Here is a 23,994-nt window from a genome sequence, read left to right on the forward strand (position 1 = left end):
AATTTCCCTAATACTATACGTAGGTCGTGGCCAAAGCCGCCACAACAGGAAACTACCTTGTTGTTATTTACTGTCGAATACTTTTCTTATTTTAAACAGTAAAAGCCTCGGGAGACGTGGCAGCATCAAAAATATTATCGAACCCAAAGCTTATCCAATCGTGTTTAGACGTACTATATATATGTACGTATACACGGCCAAATACATACATCACGTTTTTGGAATACAAATCCTCAATTTCATTAAATATACTAATTTAGAATACACACGCGAACATACTAAAACACAAAAAAATTACATATCAGAGAAAATGAAATGGCAAAAAAAAAGTGCACCAATGGAAAGAAAAAAAAAAAGATTTTAGTGGTTTTACAACCTAACCAAGGCATTATTAACAAAAAAAAAAAAAAATGTTAAATACTATAACAATTTTTAACTCACATATTTTTTTAAATAAAAATAAAAATTTGGAACAATAATTTATGAACGATTTAAATTAAAGTTCAAACAACATAAATAAATAATTATCTGTACACATTTATGTCTATATATCTGTACACATTTATGTCTATATATTTGTATACATTTTTTAAATCATGTACTATTTGAAACCGTCCAAATGTACTATTAATAACTCATTAAATTTATTGTCAGTTAAATAAAAGATTCCTAGGTTTGTTTAGTATTAAAAATAAAATTGTTTTTTATTTTCATCTAGACCAACGATATCTATCGAATTTATTTATTCTTGCATCAAAAAAAGTACGCACAAAACAAAAATGGAGTAAGTATACCGCTTTTCCTTTAAAATTGTACTTGTAATATTGCGATTTGCGGATGTTCTGAAAATAAATACTTTATTACTTTAAATTATTATGTGATTTTATTTACTGAAAATTAATGATAAATACATAATATGATTGACAATTCTATTATAGTATTCTAACAGTTTTCAATTCTTAAAAAAAACGGTTTGTTTGCTAAACACTCAAAGTAAACTTGTTATTTTCAAAAGTATTGTATATTTGATGGTAAACGTATTCTTCGGAAAACGATTTAATAATAATCAAATATGACACATGTTATGCTGTCATGAATGACGATTACAATATACCTACATACAAATATATTCACTTGGTCAGACAAGTGTAACTTAAGTATATATGAGATTTCTAACGGTTCTTTATATTAAATTTAACTAAGCATAAACATAATATTAATATAAGATATACCGAACAGTAATTTTTAGACAAAGTAAAAGATTAGTTTGGGTACAGCGTCGAAGTGTAATATTACTTGCGGGTTTCATAGAAGTTTTTATACAAGAAAATATAATTAAAATTTTAATCTATTGACGATATTTATCAGCTGTGTAATAAATTATTATTTTTTTTCTTAGTGAACATTTTATAATATACATAGATGTATTTGTATACAAAAAGTATACGGGGGGGGGGGGGTAATCAGATATGGCCTGCTGTCTATGGTTATAAGACATCGACTAGCCAGCAAGCGACAACTATGCGAGGGGGATGGAGGAGGTAGGTAGGGAGGGTGGTAGGGTTGGGCATGATGACGGTATTTGAAAAATGATGATAAATCGATTTCGAATATGTATTTATTTCAAAAATACATGAGTATGATTTTGAGTTTCTCAAGCTACACGCTGCTTTCGCCCGCTATGGCTGAATGAACTTTCAACATGAACGAATACCCCAATTACATTAAACACGTGTCATTTTTGGAAAAACGTCACAAACAGTATATTTTTCAGTTTTCTATAAGAGAAAAAAACTTTCAACCGAACGGACCGATATTTTTTTTTTATATAAATAAAGATTTTTTTTTATGATTTCAACTCTTTTTTACCTAACAAACTGAGTTTAATATTCTAATATTATATTAATATTCGTTAAAACAAAACAAATTTTGTACACATATTATTTAATAAATAATCAAGACGAAATGTGTAAATCAATAGATTGAATGAAGTGCGCAAATATGGAGGATTCTGTGTTGATATACAATTTATATATGATAGTAGATTAAAACAATATTATATAATGTATGCATATTGTGTTTGGTTTTAGTACTGCATTATGTAGGTATACATCAGTGTATTGTACTATACTTTGATGCATGCACATTGCACAAGGTCAGTTATAATTTACTATTATTGTATTATTAATTACACAAATCAAGCTAAAGTACAACATCAAACACAGTATAATAATTGTGTCGATGTATACATTTTCAAAAAATAATTACAATTTACATTATTGTAGTTATTGTGCGAGTAAGCAGAAATCCTTACAATTTTAGTTATTTTATAGTTTATATTATATAATAACTATTTCCCGATAACGAAATATGTTTAAACAATGTTTAATTTTAATTAAACATTTATAAAAGAAGAAGAATTTTGGGCGTCTGGCTGTTTAAATTGCTCAAATCAGAAATTTTAAATTGCCTTTGATATTAAAAAAAAAAAGGTAAAATAAAGTCTGAAACCAGTTCTAAGTTCAGAAAGTAAAATATATTAAAAAGTATTGTTAAAATAAATTTTTAAGTATTACTAAATGTACAAATAAGCTAAAATATAAATAAAATACGTTTATTACAGCTTTGGAGGCCGTTAAGACAAAAACATGATTGTACACAATTACATATTTTATGATATTAGACTGCACATAAAATGAAAGAATTTTTAAAATATTTTAATATTATTTACCAAATTGACAATATGTTTATATAAATTCAAATTTTTTAACAACATTTTTTTTTTTTAAAACCTAATGCGTAAACCGAAAATGTACCTTTTGACGGCATATTTGACAAGTTACTTAGTGTTGTTTTCGATACATCTTATACTATGACATAATACAAAATATATTGGAACTATTATTATACGGGTACAGCAATTACGACATTCTTCACAATACTCTTGATTTTTCGTTTTAAATATAATTTGTTTTACAAAATGTATTTGCAAATATTATAAATTTAAATGAATAACTAACGTTTATGAAATGTTATTGCTCAAATATTTACTTTTAATACTCTGTAAGTATTGTCAACAATAATTATTATTGCTACCAATTTCTGAAGCGTACGAAAAAGTAAAATTATATTTTTGACATTCTTATGTCTTTGCTATGGCACACACACGGAAAAACGACCGTTGATATGTTTACTAGCCACCTTAGATACATAAAAATGTATTCCGTAGTGTTGCGGACTTTTTTATTTAAATATTATTTAAATGATTTAAAAACAGTGTAAAATTAGTTGTTGTACAGGAAACCGTTGTAAGTATCGACAAACAATTAAATGTTATACGCATTATAAGTAAACAAGACATCAATTTATACATAAATAAATATAATTTATCTGAATGGCAAATTTTAACAAAAATAAAAATTGGTCTACTATAGTAAAACGGATATTTGAAACAAACTTTAAACCGAAATACACAACCATTTTCCGGAGTTTAAAAGAAAATATGTTATTACAAAAAACCCAAAGCTCTAGTAACGACACCCGCGTTGGATTTGATTTATCTGTTAGTTTGTGCTGTATCCAAATAAAATATTCATGACCCATTCATCGGCGGGCAGTCGAGAAACCGTGGTTCGGCGCAGACTTTTGCTGTACAAAAATCTCCAACATAAAGATAAATAAATATGGAAATAAAGAATACAGAACAATTCGTTGCAGGAAAAACTAAAACTTGAATGCAAAATCATTGATAAGTATTGTGGACTGGTCACGTCTGAACAAAGTTTTGTCAAAACTTTTTGGTTATAAATATACTTTAAATTTTCAATATACAATTGTACTTATACATATTATTTGCACGTTTAACTTATAATTATGATATGATATAGTTGTTAGTCTAAAGTTAGTAGACTAAGATATTATAAATCAAAGATTATTAGCTTTTGGTGGGTCTGATTAACTGTTTAAAAACGACTATTTTTAGTAAAAAACGGCGATTTTAATTCAAGTAAGTAAGTCGGTTGAATTATACTTAAAATGAAAATATTATTTTGTCTACTTGTATGTATCATACAATCATACTATCATAGAATAAAATATATTTTTGAGGAAAAGCATACATATTTAATATGATTATTGATTATTGATTATTGATACAACTATCAAGTGTCAGTATATATTTATATAATATAAAGACTAAAGTATAGTATGTAGAGTTAATGTCGACTCTTTATAATGGCACGTGTGATTTGGCCGCCTTTTCTTGATGATTTAATATAATAAATATTTTATCTTTTTTGCAGAAACGCAGGCATCTTGTGAAATGCAAATGCGAAATGTTCTATACAAAATGTATTTTTTTTAAAGCGTTAAGGATTTAAATTACAAAACAAAAAAAACCCTCCTCCCCGATTCCTGTGTTATATATTACCACCACGGTATAGCGCTGTTTCAATTCGGTGAAGTAATTAAAACAAAATTATGGTTGTTGTTGTTATTTATTAATTTTTTCACTGGACGTTTAAAGCGTTTGGTGGAAAACGATCAGATAAAAACTTTTTACCATCGTTAGGCAACGCGTTTTATTTTAATCATAATAATAATAATAATTATTATTAGTAGTAGTAGTAGTTTAAGTATGATTTTCATCCGGACCCGAGAAATGAACAAAGGCCGACCACGTGGCGCTCCGAGCACCAATCTAAAAACGCCTCTAGTAAAATTTAAGTAAATCCCACTTTTCCTACCATATTTGTGCTATCGTTCATTGTTATGTCATACAGATAAATAAATAATCACTTTAAATGTCTAAATACAAATAATAGATATTAATATACTGTTTAAATTATCTAGGATAAACGAAAAATATTTTTTTTATTTTCAAATAAACTATAACATTAATTTGTATTTATTGAGTTAAATAAAAAGTGTTAAGCTCGCAAAAAACGGTCTATATTATTCGATATCTTATTTAAATATTACCAAAATTTGGTTATGCTACTGATTTTAATGTATTTATTCGTTTTTTTTTTCGTCAGTAATATATAACACCATATCTCGTTGTTTGGAAAATTTGGGCTCGGAAATGGATAAAATAAGTTTTAAAAAATATAATATGCGACATAAATCTGTTATATTATAATATAATACGGTGACTGATAGATGAGAGTTCATAAAATCCGGTACCAGACTTGCAGTGGTGGCGAAGAGAAACATGTGAAACAAGGTTTTGCACCTAGAAATGGGTGTGGTGGGCGACGATACCGACCGAATGCCACCAGAAGTGTGTAAATGCGGCCGTGTAGATATTTAGCAGCGCGCGCGCGGACTGGCATTGTTCATTCATCCCGGTTATCCCGCTGCGGTGTATAATGTAGGCTCCGAATGAATACAATACCTATATATATAATATATAATAATAATAATAATATATATATATATATATATATAATACCTATATATTATATAGGTATATACTTATACTTGGTTAAGTGACCGACCGCGTTAATTCGGGGCAGATTGCACACCGTTGCCGCCAGTCGGCACATATAATAATATAATATAAGGAGACATTTTCCTGCAAAATAATCAAATTCGCATCTCCACTTGGAAATGGAGACCACGTTGTTTGGAGAAACAAAACACGGGCACAGTCTTCGGAAAGCCGTCCACGGTTTATTATTATTATTAAACCACAAACTCTATTAAAGTTTGCCCAAACGCATGTACCGTCCTATACCAAAGTCTTCCTGAACTAATAATAAGCCAAGACAATAGACGCCGTAAATAGAACGTCACCTCGATTTTATCCTAACGATATTTGTGCTAAGATAAATAGGTGAATAAATTAGATAACGAGTGAAACAAGAAATTTGTAAATAATAAATAAATTGCGTGAGCGAATAATAAATCATTTTTTCCCTAATAATCGAATAATTAAATACAATATCATTTTTCGTATACTAAACGTTTTCATGATTTTAGTTTGTACAAGAGTAATTATGAAAAAAACACGTTATAAAGCTGTCATCATATAATGAGTATAGTTTTAAAAACAACAGAACCATTTTACCCGTTTTCAAAAAAAAAATACTCAGCTTAACCATAAAGTTTTAATGATTACATATAATTACTTAAGAAGTATACATCTAACGCATTCTAACAATTTTTTATGGAAATATTCTTAATCTAAACTTTTTGAGCCTTCATACTCAGCAGTATGGAAGTATAAATATTTTCTAAATATTTATTTAAGGTTTAGTAAACAGTAAAATATTATAATAGTATAAAGAATGAATTTGTGTAATGTAAAAAAAAAAGAAAAACTGTATTTTGGTGATTTTAGAAATAATTCATTTATATAATTATTCGATAAATAAAATAAGGAACTTTGTTTTTAAAACAATTATATTAGTTCCTGTCAAATTACTGATAAATAATGTTTAATTAATTTTTTAAAAGTATTCTAAAAATGGTTTAAAACTATTTTAATGACATACATAAGCAACTGGTTAAAACATGTCACTGTATTTAAAAATACACGTTTTTACGTTGTATTATATGCACAACTGTAAAACTATTCTAAAATATTATATTACAACAACTTAATAAATATAATACTGAACACCTATTAAGACAATATATATTTTCATATTATAAATATATTTTTTTTTTATAATTAACCGATGAATATAGAAAAATATCATCATAGTTTGTTCAGTATTATGCACTCAGTGGAATTTATTTTTTTTCCATTATTTAATATAAATGATCATTATAATATTTTCAAATAACATATGTAATTTAAACCTGTCCTAAAAAACACACCCTCACCGTACAAAGAGTAAATACTATGTGATTATAATATGTTATACGCTGCCTATAAATAAATAAATGTTATACGGTTCTAAGATAAATATTATATGTTTTGTACATTGCGTTTGGCCAAAAAAAATAATATAGCAAGGAAAACCCATTTTAATTGAGGCAAAATGAAAATGTAAAGAATAAAATACAGTAATGTCATAACAAAAGTACCTGTACAGTGTACACATAAAATTGATGTTAATATTCATTATCATATTCGTTAGATGTTTTGGAAAAGAAACTTATTTAGCATTACTCAATGTATATTATGCAAAGAACATGATTGAAATGTTATTAGTATTATTATTTTGTGCCAAATTATGATATAAAAATGTTTGTAAAATATTCAATAACTTTGTGTCAATTGTGATAAAATGTTTTATATTTCATGTTCAACACTCAATTTCAATTTAAGTATAATAACAATAACCATGTGTTATAATAATTGTACAATTCTATATGCGGTAACTTAGTTTCAGATAACCGAGATTGAAGTTATCTGTTTTTATTTAATTTGAAACTTGGGTTTTGTGTACTATATTTCTGGCGCTCACGAACTTCCAGATTATATTAGACAGAGTTTCAAAGTATAAGTTGATAAAATCTGTAGCCACCATACATAAAGTAAAGTGACAGTGCAAAATATAGAATAAATGGTGTCCAGTAAATAATACATTAGTAGGTATATGCTTACGATTTAAAATAATTTAGTAACTAAAAAAATAACAAAATGTATTGTTTTAGCGGTATTTATATTACAATATTAGTGTCGTTATCTATTTGGTGGGGTTAAAATATGACAAGGTCTTAAGGTATAGCACAAATAATGTGACTTTTCCATAAGTCCCTTTTTATGAAAACCGTCCATTTTTGCGTTAAGTCGGTACAAACAACGAACAAAAGCCAATAGTTAACGCGAAATGAGTTACTTAAGAATCGTGTGATTAATTTACAACGCTAATATTGCGTTAATACTTTAAAAATATGCTTATGTATTAATAATTTTGTGAACTTTAAAATAAAATATAAATAAACGAAAGCCGCAAAACGTATTTAGCATTCACAGCACAGCACTTGGGCGTAAATCCCTAAGTAGGTATTTTATCCAAACGACGGGTAAAACTATCAAAGGATTATACGAAAGTTTTTAAGACTACTTTAGGTATTCGATAATTTATTTTTTTCAAAGAACTGTTCGCTGTATAAATACCAAGTACCTACCTTGGGCAAAAAAAAAACCGGAATATTGGGGTCGATAATTGATATAACGGAATTTGCAGTTTTCAGATAGTGTAAAAAGAACCTATCAAAATTTTTATAAAACAGCAGTAGGTAAGTGCAGGTTAAATAAACATGAAAAAATCAATTGCCTGATAAAAGAAAACAAAAAAAAAAAAAATTTGATTACTGGAAATAAAAAAAAACTAACGTAAATGAAGAGTGGTAACGAAGTCAATTGATATAATATTTTATCACATAATAATCTAGTTGAACATACTTGTGATGGCCAAATGACAGTAGAACACAGACATGAGGTGAGATGTCAAAAACCATAATATTGTAGTAATAAATAATAACATGTTGAAAAACTGCGGAAGTATGATGTGAATTGAACTCGAACGTAATACTTATGACCTTTAAATTGTGTGATAAAACAAATACATTTTTATTTAATCAATATTTTACATTAATTTAGAACTGTTGGATCCAGTTAGATTTTTAGGGTTTATGTGAACCCAAGATATTTAATATTATTGGTTAAATGTCAGATGTATGCTCGGTTGAAATAAAATAGCTGATTGGGGTTTTCTCGCAGTTCTAGCTGTTGGTAAACACTTTTTTGTCAACATTTTTGATTAAGTTTAAAGTAGAAGGATACGACGACGGTCTCGTTCAAGTTTTTCGATAGACACTTCGGTACACACGCAAAGACTTGAAGGAGGGCATTAATTTAGCCGTTAATTGGGGATTTTTTTTTTAATATTATAAAATCAACTGTTAAGCATTGCACGGTATCTCCTTGAAACGCTGATGCCGGTACGTCATGTGCAAACAGAAAAAAAAAGGAAAAAGTGGAAGAAGTATACTCACTAAATCAATAGCTTGAAAATGACACTGTCGGCTTGTCAGCAAATATAATCGCTAAATTTTTCTTTTCCAAGACGGAACGATGTGATGAAAGAATTCACCACGTTCATCAATCTTGTCTCGCGTGGCATGTTTCGTTTTAAGTTTTATTTAGAAATAACTGTTCGACAGGGAGTAATATTTTTTTTTTGCAACTGCCTAACAACGTCCAACAACATAGATTGTACTTCTAATAATATATGTACATCATTATTATTGTTACGATTTTTTCGAATAAAGTTGTTTTATAGAGTATAGTATGTTGAATTATAAATTGTCACCATTATAGTTTCGACTAAAAATCGTCATATATATATATATACAGGGTGATCAACTCATCGTCCACCACTAAATATCTCACTGGGCTTAATAGAGAGTAAAATATAAGACTTTTGGTTTATTACCTATTGTTTTTTTTTGTCAAATACATGGAACACAGAAAAGGCATTTTCAATATTGATTACCTGATAATCGTCGTCTCGGTTTGTAGGATTCCTGGTTACGCTGGATTTTCTTAAATTCAACACACAATACGTGAAATTAAAATTAGCTATAGTTGTTTAATGACTCTAAAAGAAAACGTACATAATATTAATGTGCTCATTACCTCGGTGGTTCGTGGAAAAAGTATACGCATTTTAACGTGATATCTCAGACGGCGTCCGGCCAACGTGTTTACGCGATCAAACCTTAGTTTACACTGACAACTCAATTAAATTATATTATTGCATTACAATACAAATATACCTACTACTTCCTATCCATACATAGGCATCGATATCTAACTGGTTTTCCCTCGAGATAAACGACAGACGGTTCATTGACCATTTGTACTAAACACACGGAAAAACAGCTATTGTTGATAACATCTAATTCACACGACGGCGGCAAAGGTAAGGTATATCAGAAAAATAATACCTAATTGAGATAAACGCAAAACGGCTACTGTTAAGACGTCCGAAGGCGCAGCTAATTGTTGTACAAGTTGAAATCCCAGTTGCCGTTTGTTGGTTGTTTCTCTGTTTTACACGTGTAACAACATATAATAACGTATTGTAAGGTTTGCCTAGATAATATACACAACATAATACAAATACAGGGTGATTAAATGATCTTGAATCACTTAATATCTCACTGAGTGTAATAAGAAATTGAATTTTTTCTTTACATAGCGTTTTTATACAATGTATAATCTCAATTTTTCACCATTTTTTTCTGTTTTTACCCCTTTCACATCTTAGTTTATTGAAGTTTCAAGTTCAGGTCAGCAGGAAAGGTGGAGTGAAGTATTATTTTTATCTGCGCGCAACTCTTATAGCTTCAATTTTTTTCCCTTTTTTTAATGATTATTATAATATTTTTAAATAACATATGTATTATGTTATGTTATGTATTATTAACATGCTGGTATTTTAAAACCTGTCCTAAAAACACACCCCTACCATAACAAAGTGATTATAATATGATACACGCTGCCCTACGAATAAATAAATAAATGTTATACCGTTTAAAGCATAATATGGCAAGGAAAACCCATTTTAATTAAGGCAAAATGAAAATGTAGAGAATAAAATACAGTAATGTCATAACAAACGTACCCGTATAGTGTACACATAAAAGTGATGTTTATTTTCATTATAATATTTATTAAAAATTTTTTTTGGAATGAAGTTCCTTATTTTTTAATAATAGGTTATAAATACATAAAAATGTATGTCGGTATATTATAATCTGCTAAAATGTATAAACTATTAACTACTTAAAACCTCTCAAATAAAAATATTCAAACGCTGTAAAATCAAAAAAAAATTTTGGTTCACATATTACGTTTAATGTGTATAAATTAAAAAAATGAGATAATGTCAAAGGTATTTCAACGGAGTTGATAAAACTTTATTAATTTATTAAAATTTACATATTTATTTTGAAGTTAAAAATAAAATCATTGTAGTAAGAATTATGATTAATTAATAAATGCTGATAAATAAATAAAATGTTTACAAATTGTAACAGTGTCATAATTATTTGTATTTACTGTCTCAATAGTCTCAATAGAGAAGTTTTAACGTTGTCAAAAATTATGATATTTCTTAGTGACATATTAATAATATTTTAAATATTTTTACTTGCTGCATGCAGTCATACTACAACGGGCGATTCGTATAAACTTGTTCTTAAAGCATAGTTGTATACAAGTTCATGCATCCGCGACTTTATTTAAAATCGATTAATTAAATATTATTATTATTACAATAATGAATTGCATATTATTACAATATTGAATTGCATATTATTACAAAAAAACAATAGGTATTATATGTTTGAAGCAGCTTGTACAGGTTATTATGTTTGTACTATTTGAAATTCCATAGTTATGTTAATCGGTAATCAAAGCATTGTTGTACGTCTACTTAAAAAAGCACTTATTGATGAAATACCAAAAGAGGCTTTGTTTTCTTTAGAAGCTAAAATTACTTCGACGTGAAAAGGTTACGGGTATAAATAATGAAAAATAAAATTGAATAAAACCTATTCATTTTTTTACTCGTTATTTATAATATATATATGAGATAAAAGAGATTTTCTAGAAAAAGTGCCAAAAAAAAAATATATATAATTACAATATGAAATTCACTTTACAGTAATAAAGCATCTGTGCTAAAGTGTATTAAATTGTTTAAGGGAGCCAGTCAATTCAATTTCAGCCCGAGGCATAAGCTTCATATTGTGCGTGTAAATAGTTTGTTGGCACATTTCATTTTTGTTCAATTATTATAAGCAATCGTTCGATATGGTATTATTTCAGACTTCAGTTATACGCTACGGTTTCTTGATGGTTTTTAATTAATCCCTCATCTAATAATTCTTCCAATCAAGTACTGACAGGTTGCGTGAGTAAAATTCTATCCAGGATTTGTCGTTTTTGTTTTTTTTTCTTTACATACCCTTAGATATCATTTTAACAACAACAGCTTAACAAACATTAAAATAGGTATTTAGTTTTTTATCTTCGATGTGGAGCTGCAAGAAGATATTACAATATTATGTGTTTTATTTTTTTCCATAAATTTTGTGCCTGGACCCTACTTTGTTGAAAATTAATAATAAAAAAATACCTTTTATTTTAATCTGTACTAAAAATGTACATACTAAATACTATAAACTTGTTTCAAAATAAAAAACATAAGCGTAATATTTCGATTTAAAAAGAAATTGTTTTCTTGGGCTTGCTTTGAATATAGATATTTTAAGAAATTATCATAATTAAATAAAATGTGCACACTGATAGTTTTTCAATACATCACTGAAATAGCCGACAACATTAATAATTAGATCACGAAGTTTCATCAATCACACTACTGCGTTAATCGTGGATTTGACCCAAAAGCTCTCTTTATAGCTGTCTACTGGAATAACTGATACGTTTTACAAAGAAAAAAAAATGTTTATGCCATCGATTGTTTGTCTTTAAATTACAACGTACTAAGCCTGATTTGTTTTGTCTTAAACATAAAAAAAGAAAGAAGAAGATAAATCTCAGTCAATCATGTGGATCTTAGGATCACTTGTCAGTATGGTAATTATTATTATCATCGTACTTATTTTAATTGTTTTCAAAATGGTGTAAGCTCTGGCTGTTACGTTTCTTAATACTTAAAGAATTGCATTACTAATATAAAATGAATATAACATTAGTAATATAATTGCATTAATCACGATTTTAATTTTTTTTTAAGTGTTATATAAAACATTTTGAAAACACTAATATGATTGGCTGTAAGGTCGAGATAAGGTAAAATAATAATAAAACTTTATGCTTTAAATTTATTAAAAATAAAAACTCTATCTTCTACGCTCCAAAATTGTCTGTGATTTTAAAATAAATTAATAGCAACTTTAGTTGATTTTATTGAATTAATCCTGAAACCTTTTTAGATTAATTCACTGATGTCCGATACCATTAATTTTATTATTATTAAACTGTAATACATTTTTAAACTAAACTAGTATGCACGGTCGTTAATGAGTTTAGATAAATTATTCAAACTTAACACTCAGTGACGTGTTAATAGCCAGCATTGAGTTATTTATGAATAGTGATAGGAAATATTAATTCAAAATGTACGCTTGTAGAGTGCATTCAATGTTAGTTAAATTTAAAATGGCTGTGTTAAAAACAGAAATATTACAAGGCAAATATTTATCGATCAAAAACCCATTTTGATGTGTCTTTAAACCGTGCCAGCATGCGATAGTTACTATAACTATGTATACTAAATATATGGTAAAAAATGGTATAAGATTGTGTGAAAATGTATTTATTTTTTTTGTTATTCCAGAAGTGTTGTATACAAAAGTGTTTATTATATGTATAGTGTTTATATATATATATATATATATATAATGTAATATGTACTCTGCATTTCGGTGAGTTTATCGATCGGGGACCAGGGCACGAGGGTTTTTTGACGTGGGTATGAGGAAACGAAAGTCGACAGTTCGGATGGAGAGAGAAAGAGTAGAAAAGTTTCGGTGGCAGGCTAGAAAATGGATTGAGTAAGTGTAGGGAGAGGTGGAGAATAAAGCAAAACCTAACTAAAGGTTAATGACAATATATATATATATATATATATATATATATACAGTGAAGACCGGGCGGAGTTGACCTTAACTATCTGTCGTGCAAAACCACATTTTAATTATTATATCAATCTCAATTCCTTATTTCTGGATAGGACGCGTCCGGCGAAATAAAATCAAAGTCGGCTTTACTATACTGCCTTACTGATACGACATATTATGTTATTGGAGTTTTGATTTTTCTCTTGTGGCGCACACTGAGTCGTCAACAATGAACTTACAAGTACTAAAGCACACATGCACACAAAGATCGGTATCCGGTTTTTCTGACACATATTTGATACTGTGGTAACGTGATTTTACAATAAAAAAATAAATAAAAAATCCTCCCTTTTTCGTACATATGACTCATTTTTATTTTTTTCCTTGTCTAATAAATTTAACTAAAAACGTTTAGACTTCTGTTGTCACCGATAAATTTAAATGATTCAGTTAATATCATCTTAAGTTGGGACCTAATTGCAATTTGGGTATTAAAAAATACTATAAAGTTCCTCTGCCATATTAGTTCTAGAAAATTTCAAAAATAAGGTTCTGCAGATTGGGTTAAGGTTAGTACTTAATTTTGATATGCGGTTAAATATTAACTATTTTTCAGCTATTTTATTTTATTCATCTATTGCTTATAACACTATCAATGTATTCTTTTGTAAATAAAAAATAGCAACAATATCAGGTTTTTAGAGGTTATTTTTAATATGAGTACAGCCCCCTAATATTATTAAATTATGAACTACAAATTATATTTTCAGAAAAATGTATTAAGAACTATAGTGATATATATATATTTGTACAACAGATATAGTTGGATTACTCAACAATAATAATTAGATCACTTGCCTGAAAATATTATAGGCTTATTTGTTTCAATATGAATATGAACAAGATTCAGAAGATACGATTTTTTGTCAACAAATTATAAGTCTTCCCCCTCCTCCTCCTTCGCCTTCTCTATACCCATTCTAATTTTATGCATTAGTATAGCAATAATAATTGTCATTCGGTATATTTTTTTCAGTTATTTCATGTGTATCATATTGATTTGTAATGTCATTTTAAATTGCTTTTCTACTGTGCAGGCATCGAGAAAACCTCCAACGAACTGGAAAAATGCAAATTGAGATTAGCATAAAAGACGTGTTCGGGTACTCATTTGAAATCTGTCAGTGGAAAAAAAAAAATAAAAGGGAAAAAAGTTTTTTTTATTTAAATCTTTGTGTTTGTAGGATAATAATATAAAGCTACTCCTCGACAATTAAAACACTCTCGAAAAACACACTTAAAAGATTATAAAGTTTGGACTTATCCCAGGGACTTATCTCTATACGGACGGATGTTAGTCTTCTACTCATATTTAAATATTTTTTATTGTTTGTTACTTAGCAAGTTGATTTGTACAGAAACACCATGCAGTTTTAATCTCCAAGAAATGACGATTTCATTCAGAGTTATCGCATATGTTTGATAGCACTTTAAAAATAATATTATGGTACTTTAATCTACAAAAATATATGTTTTATTGGGCATATATTATATACAAATAAAGAAACGTATTTTCTTTAGAAAAACCGGCTAATTGATAACTATATATAGTCTTGAAAAAGCCCTTTGCGATTTATGTGCATTTAAAAGTTTAAGTAGGAAAAGTTGAAGTGTACCAATCGAATAGTTCGGGTAGATAAAAAATTATATTATACGTATGTTAGTATACTGCGCCGCTTTTTGTTGTTGATATAAAAAAGTAAATTTCATAGTGTAACGTGTCTGTTTAGGATTTTAAGTTTGCTTCGTTTATCTCCTTGTCGGGTATTCTCTATTTGGTTCAGGCAAACATTAACTGTATATTTATCATTTAATGAGCGTTACGGCGTAAAGGGTCCAAGTGCGGTTATTTCCCAAGTAAACACTCTAGTTTTGGCGCCCCCAAGTGCGTGAGTAAGTTGAATCAAGTAAAGCTACCGGCCATTAGGTATCATTTTTTTGCTATAAATCGTCCGTAGTTCGTTAGTGAGATGCAACATTGTATTCAACCTGTATAGGACATACGGATATTGTATCGCCTTCAATAATAGTAATTTACTAATGATTTGTATACAAACAAATAAACGTGATCATTTTTTTAAGGAAATCAGAAAAATGTTATACCGTTTGTTTCTGTTGCATTTTTATTGTTGAACGTGCAATTTAATGCGGTTGCCTCCTTTGGGAAATCAATAAAATACATACGTGTAAAAAATTAGCTTGGCTGCTATATGTATATATTTTTGTAATGATTACAAACGACGGAAAACAAATCTACAAACATGGATTTGCAAAAATAAACATTTATTTTGATAAAAATAATTTAGAATTGAATACAAATTGAAATAATAACAAAACTTTGTATACGCAAAAGTTATTGTGCCTGTGCTGATATATTTGAATTGATAAAAACGAAATAATAATAATTAATTTTTTTTAAGGCTTAAATTGAAACTGGAAAATAATTGCAAACGAACCGCAAGACCAATAACAAGCGCCCGTTTCGTCCATTGATTTACGCGCATAATATTAATTATTATTATTAATAAAACACCTCAAGCGATTGTTGTTGTTTAACAAAACGCTTATAGAAACCTTTTATACTTTATGAGCAGGTCTTGAACAAATGAAAAACAAAATTAATCTGATATAAATTAGTAAATAAAAACGCCATTGTTACAACGCATAAATAACTGTTAACACCAATGCTAAGGTTTCCTAAAAAACTAATAATTTATTCCGAATAACAATTAATTATTATAATAGTGATTAATGGCCGCTATTATTTTCATGAGATAATCGTATCATATATTGGACACATTAATTATTTTTTCGTCACTTAGTGCTTCACACTAACATCATATTATTATAAAATTATATATCTTAATTCTAAGATAAGGTTACTCGTGATAATCAATTTAACGCTACACAAAAATTTTATAGGAATAATAATAATTGTTAAACTTTTAGGTGTGCTTTTTTTTTAAGACTCATAAACATTATTAGTTCATTATCATTATGTGTTTTCAACTATTTAAATGGAACAACTAATTTTTGTGATTCCGACGTTTTGAGGGCGGATGGACACCAAAGCCACTTTATCTGGGACTGAATAACTCACACAGCATTTAAGAAACCTAAGTATATTTACTAAATTTGTCGACGGAATGCTCAGGTGAAAAATATTACAATCACAATATCACAGTTGTTTGAGGTTTTCAAATTAATGCCCTACGTTTAAGAAGTATTATCGAGAAATTTGTATGGTTAGACAATATTTCCATTTCCAACATAATATGCAATAATATTATTATGACAATAATCATGTACGGTAGTGCCATCTAGAGAATATTGTCGGTATGAAATCGGTGGGATAGATCTTTGAATACTTGGTTTTTGAGCATTACATGCTTGAAAATCTCTCTCGATACACACATATGGGTGGACGTGTCTATTAACCTTGTGGAGCGTGCACGCCCAAAGAACAACTACTTGACAATAAGCACGGCGGTGAAGTTCTTTGTATAATACAATAGACACTCTCTATTGATATTACGGTCATGCGACAGTTATAAAATTTTCCACCCAGCTCGAGTTTCAGTGTAAATCAATAAGACAAACACGAGATAAAAAAACGCCAAATATAGAACAAGTTTTTTTTTTCGAATTGCAAAAAACATACTTATAATTTAATTTCGTGTAAACTGTAAACCTACAAGTGACACACAATAATCAAATTGCCAACAGACTCAAGGAAATTGTTATCTTTTTTTATCTCTACTTATTATTATTATTTGATATGCTTATTTACTGTACTCGATTTAAACAATATATATAATTCATTTTTACTGAAAAAAGGTGTTGGGAAGTTTTATCGACATTCGCAAATCTACAAGCTTGCGTCGAAAACACGTTTTTTCATTAAAACAAAAATTATATAAGATTGAAATGACCAAAACTCAAACGATTTAAGGCATTCTCAGATACTAATTTTAGTAAATAAATAAAAAGCCGGTTCTAAATCTAAGTGTTGACTCTTAAAATATCATTATCGCTGTATATAAAACGAAAAAAGGCATTTATAAATAATTCAGTAGTTTTTAGTGAAAATGTCCATACCCATTTCTTATAATATCTTAGCTAATAACTTATTTAATAAAACGAAAAGCTTTTTTATTTTAACAATATTCACATCGTAGTTGCTTCAAAGCGAGATTAAATTCTAAAAAATCGCTCGATCTTGTTTCTTAAGTTATAAACATTTTCTGAAGGAAACGTTAAATGCTTTTTCGTAAAAACTTTTTATGCTTTTTTTTATTAAAAAAAACTTTTCAACTTTAATCGTGAAAATATATTATATATTTTTAGTAAATTCATCAAGAGAGTTATATTTTGCAGTATTTATTCATTTTCCTTGTCGAGCTTCTGAATCAGTGCACACGGTAAGTTGTGTAATTATGGAAATTAGAAAAAAAAACATAAATGTAATATTGAACAAATGCAGAAAACAAATTCAAAACAGATTATTAGTAACAGGACGCTCTAGATGCTCTAGTTGATTTATTTGTTTTTATTTTGAAATATACTTAAATAATAGTATAATATAATAACAATAATTTACTAAAAGCTTATAATAGGTAGAACACATTAACACATTAATTGAAGTATTTACAAAATAAAGGCTACGAAGCTTAAGTTGTCAAGTTTTTACAATAAAATGTTTAATATATAATGTTAGTGATTAAATATAATGAGTTTGTAAGCCTGTTAAGCTACACGATGATGATAAAGGTTATAAATTAAACATTTTTACAAACTCGGCATAAATATTGAACATGTAATATTTTTTTTCGACAAACCTTTACGAAACCTTTGGAATATTTTAATGATATCAAAGTGTTATGTTGATTGGTATTGAACTCAATAGCAAGGTGAGTATCGCGAGCAAATAAAGAGCTTGCGTCTTACAAGACTTAAAAACCATACCAGCATATTTTATACTTTAATAATACACAAGTACGCCAAGGGGGTGGTTTTCAATTAGATTCCTCTGTAAGTAAATATGTTGTTTTGCCGGCGCGTTTTACCGTTCTGTCTTCACTGAACAGTGAACGCGGCGTCACTTGGACACTGAAATGTTTCGGAAACGTCAGATTTGTTTTAAACATCCTAACATAAGTATTTTGAGGAAAAAAGCAAAATAAATGAAACAAACGAGTTTGCCCGACTGGAAATTTCTGCTCCGACGGATTTGTACAAAAGCGGAAAACATTGTTGTTTGAAATCAATTCTATTATACTGGTCTCGCTAAGTACACTGGTAAAATAATTTTTGATCGCTTAAGACATAATAACATTAATAATTGAGAAACAATATTTTTATAAGTTTTCTTAATTTTTGATTTTTGTTTTTGTCTCTTTATATGTACAAAACTCAGAAATCATATAGTTTACAATCGTATTTGGGCTAAAAATCAAAATATATTATTAACACAAAAGTTTTAATAATAAATTCTAAATACTTAATTTTTTTCGGTTAATGTTAAGGACAAATGTTTACTACATTGAAAGATGTTTTAATAATTCTTATAAAATATGTTTTAAAATACAGTTATTTCCGAAATATATGTATCGATTTTGAATAGTGCGTGAAAACATAATTACAGGGAAAGCGTTCTCGGTAAATTTACTTGTTAAAACGTACAAATGATATTATGTCCTTGTGTACGTAAAATATTAAATACAAACAGTATCCGTATGATAAATCCTGCTGATGCTAAAACGGTTTCCCCCACGTAGTCATAACTCATAACAGCTAAATTCTTTACATGAAAGTGGAAGTACTCGCGTTACTAAAGCCTATAGATAAATATAGCGTTACTATAGCCTATCCATAAAAAAAATGTAGCTTAAAGAGGAATGCAAAATATATAAATAGCAACTTATATAATAAGCTTCCACCATTAGTTTGTAATAATTGAAAATACTCTAATGGGATTTTTAACAATACTACATTTAAAATTAAAAAAATTGTGCAAAAAGCAACTGTGACTATAATTTGTAATTAAGTAAAATAGTTTAAACTGTAAAATAAAAGGCCGAGTTATTTTTTGAACTAACCATTAGCGCTTTTAACAGAAAACATGACTTAAAATTCAGAAATACTCATTTAATAGCAAGATAGTATACTATACTTATAACATTACATATCGAGTAACTGGAGTATCTTTAACCTGGTTTTCCCTTTATTAACTTTACTGTACATATTCCTACAGCACGAAAACCGGCAGGTAATAGTTGCCCAGCAAGTGATGTTGTGTAAGTATGCCATTGAATTTCACATAATGTGCCACCATTTGTAGTCATTATTTTATAAAATCAAAACCAGTATATATATATATATATAAGTGTACAATTGGAAAATATTATAGTATTACATATAAATCGCATGTGCTTTAAATATTCTAGAAGAGTAGTTATGTGTTTTTGAGTTCATAAAGTAAAATAAAACAATGGAGCTTGGTCTGATGAAGCTCATTAAAAAAAGCGCTCATGCACAAAAAACCATAAATAAGAACAAAACAATCTCTCAAAACCGCATATTAATCACATTTTGTATAATATAATTACTCCTTTTATATAGCATATAATTTTATGACACAAACACAGTGTTAAAAATCTCGAGGGCTTTGTGAAAAATTAAAACGCAAGGATACGATAGCGCGTTTTACGTGCAATATACATGGCGTATCATTTTGGCAATTCAAACATCTGAAGTCAGTGTAAAATATCAAAATTCCGAACTGATTGAGATTTCTGTAAAAACTTGAATTAAATTTTAAAAAATCCACAAGTAAAGGACATTTGTGTACATATAGAATACAATATGTAGTACCATTGTGTTTTAAAAAAATTGTATTTGGGTGTATTCAAATACTTGAGCTTTTGAAGAATTGTAAAAACGTGTCAGTTTTAGTCCAATAGTCGTATTAAACTACTTTTGGAAAAAAGTTATCATAATATAAAGTTTTTGGCGTATTAGCTTTAAAACTTGATTGGTCGACTTTTGGTTATAGTTATAAACATGAACTTTAAAGTGACGAGAACCAAAAGAAACAAGTGTAATTAATTATTATTAAAAGTAATTTTTTGTTTAAATAGGATATGTATCATAAATTTATTTATATCAACTTTATGTTATTTAGATCTATAGTCTCTAATGTAAAAATGAAGAGAAAATAATCCAAGTTAGACATTTTGGGAGTTTCTATTTTTTCTCAAAATATAAAAATTATAAATACATTAAAAAAAAGTAATATACTTTATTTTCTGCCAAATTTACTTAAAAATTAATATTTCACTCCACAGCAAAATGTATTGCCAAGATAATAAAATGGGTTTTTTGTTAAACATTTATTTTCTTAAATAACAAATAATTATTGTATTAAGCGAGAAACTATACCGTCGTACAATTTTACAAATAGAAAACAAAATTTCAAAAATTGTTTGAAAAATGAATTATTCTTGGAAAATTAAAAACTATTTTGGAAACCTCAACAAAAATGTCGAATGAAGTTGAAATGAAATTGCAAGAAATATCGTTGTACATATTTTTTTTTTTATTACAGCATTATTTCATGATAATATCCTAATTTGATTAAATTAAATAAATATACTAAACATATAATATATTCTGTGCTCTTGCCATGGAATTCGAGCCCAACAACATACAGTTTTCATACAACGTGTGTATACAATTTCTTTGTGGTCTGTCGGTGTTCCGCAAAAAAAACGTTTTGCCTATAAAACGCATACACTATATAATAATATAATATGCTGACGGACATTGCCAACAGCCGTGTACCGCCACATGGTTTGCATATGGGAAATGAATTCTAAGTGCACGCGAAAACAAAACACACATCCGACACTGGCACTATTCCCTACGGCTAAGTCGTTCGAAAACCGTTGGATGCAGTCGTGCGAATTATATAATCATATAATCTTGTTATCGAAAATATGGCAGCGAAACGTGAATCCTGTTTTTCGACCTACACGCGTGCAACCATGAGAGTATCCTGTATTATGTACATATTTATTTAAATACGTATATAACATGTGAAACAGTAAGTCGGTAAGGGGACTCGAGCTGTATACAAAGTATCACACTTGGGTTTTCAACACAATCGTGTGTCGTTGCGCCTTTTCGAGGATTATACATTATACAATCTGTCGGACGCGTTAAGTGCACCGTGATGATGAGTGCGACTTTTGGATTTTGTACCTCTCTTGTCAGCTTACCTATCCATCTGACGGGGTCGGTTAGGCCATAGCACAATCACACATAATATGTGTATATTAGCGGTGACGAAATCGTAAATAGTGTCGTGTGTGCAGAACTCTTACGAAGCACGGGCTAAGAGGCAAAGGTGTGCTATGGCGGGTGGGGTAAACGGGACAAGTGCCCTTTTGGTCGCTATATAGATCAAGTGCATGCCAATTTTATCATAATGACAAAAAGCAGTTGTCCTAGGACACTTAGTAATGCTCTGGTACATGGTAATATACTTTTCAAATTACTTATCTCTAATCTCTTATGTTCTTATGATCCTTTATTTTATTTTCCTCTCTTCTTAATAAATATCTAAACCATCTTTGTGTTGTTTGTTGGCTCTCCTAAACTTCTTCTTTTATACTGGTACTTTTTTTTCTAGAATATAGTCCCTCCACAAAAACATCCGAACAGTCTGATTTTAGAAACATACATTTTAGTACGATCTCTCGTATTAATGCCCAACACTCACTTCCATGAATCACTAATAATTAAAATAAAATATTATTTACTGTAAACAGCACATTTATACATACAACGCAATGTTCCACTTAGTACAACTTGTTTTATTCCAGATCGCCAAATGTTCTTCAATTCCATTATTCTTTTGTAAAATATTGATCCCCTAATACTTACATTTCTCTACTCCGTGTATCTTACTCACTTACTCTCCAAGTATAACACTTTTTCTACATCTATCTCTAAAACGGATCCTCATTAGATGAAACTATATTTTTCATTTTGTCTAGTACGGTCTAAGCGTGCGCACGGAAACAATCTTATGAGATTTACATTATAAGTGTAATTTACATTCTTGAATTTTAGCTAGTTTAATTACATCGAGGTCATTACAAATTGTTGTACAATTTAGCTTTATTAAGTTTACAGATTTAATTTAAATAATTATTCAAAGTAATAACAAGAAAGGTTTTATGTGTGCTGTACATCTTCACATACAGCCATACAGCAATGACCTATTATTACGAAAAAATTGACAGGGCCAAAGGCCAGTAGGCAAACAATAAAATAAATTGAACAGCAACCGTCTTAGTTTAACGAACTGAAAACCATGACCAAAGCGGCTCTATCTTTTTAAAAATACTTCGATAAGGCACGTCCGCAGGTTATGATTACAGACGTTATACGATATAAAAAAAAATGATTAATATAAAAGGAATTGCATTTTGCCGAATTCCATAAAACATATTATTACAATCAGAGTTTTAAAAAAAATGAATAATACACAAGGATTTCCTAATAATAATGTGACGTTGTATAAGGTTATTCGAGCATTCGTCGGTATGTATGATAATTTCATTTTTAAAAGACGTCATTCGACTTCCGAGAACCCATGCACGCTTCAGTACCTAAGGCGTTGGTTAGTAGAAAGCCGCAAGCAGTGACAATAATTTAATTCAACACACCTCCAAGCTCGGCTTATAATCGTACCGTTTTCATGACACATTTATATAACACAACACAATACAAAATATACCTGGTACATCTTACTTGATAGAGTTTAGAAAATCTTCGTTTTACTGTATAATATATAAAGTAATTACAGGAATATAAAAAAAAAAGAGAATGTAAGGAAACCCAAAAAAAAGTGATAAGCGAGAGTTTTATATAAAATAGTTAAATGTCCAAATAAACCCTAAACCACAAAAATTATTCTCTGTAGCGCTATGGAGAATTATTTTTGTGGTTAAGGGTTAGGTTTCAATGTTTAATTATTTCATAATAATATACAACCCACAAGTTTTGCGTACGTTTTTCTAGGTTTATATAGTTGAAATTTATGATTTCAAAAACAATTAGTCTTAGTGCGGTAAGAAAAAATATTAAATTTCGTTCCAAAAAACTAAAACGGGCTTAAATATTAATAACGCAGAAAAGAATTATCGCCAACAGTTATACCGTCGTGAGATATATTTTTTAATAGTTGCCTAAATGTTTTTTACCCAACGGTGTGTAAAATGTTTTAATGTCGATGTACGCACAGTAAAGACC

At 28.6% G+C, this 23,994-nt stretch overlaps 2 protein-coding genes across 3 annotated transcripts in view; both read right to left on the bottom strand.

The window, feature by feature from the left end:
- Positions 1-2,412, bottom strand: part of LOC126840939 (conserved oligomeric Golgi complex subunit 4) — a 65,471-nt gene extending 63,059 nt beyond the window's left edge. The window contains exon 1 of the mRNA XM_050576974.1: positions 2,402-2,412. Within this exon, the coding sequence (XP_050432931.1) occupies positions 2,402-2,403 (2 nt within the window). The 5' untranslated portion in view covers positions 2,404-2,412. The remainder of the gene's footprint in view (positions 1-2,401) is intronic.
- Positions 1-23,994, bottom strand: part of LOC126840937 (solute carrier family 12 member 4) — a 98,939-nt gene that overhangs the window by 41,536 nt on the left and 33,409 nt on the right. The window contains exon 1 of one of the 2 annotated variants that reach the window (XM_050576969.1): positions 9,456-9,660. The exons of the other annotated variant lie outside the window; for it this stretch is intronic. The gene's annotated coding sequence lies outside the window, so the exon portion shown is untranslated. Of the gene's footprint in view, positions 1-9,455; positions 9,661-23,994 lie in introns of those variants that run through there. 2 annotated transcript variants of the gene reach the window in all.

Source organism: Adelges cooleyi, unplaced genomic scaffold (genome assembly GCF_023614345.1).
Source record: "Adelges cooleyi isolate 19-005CV unplaced genomic scaffold, UGA_ACOO_1.1 ACOO_flye_CR_arks_rails_tigmint_CR_PRNA_376, whole genome shotgun sequence".
Taxonomy (NCBI): domain Eukaryota; kingdom Metazoa; phylum Arthropoda; class Insecta; order Hemiptera; family Adelgidae; genus Adelges; species Adelges cooleyi.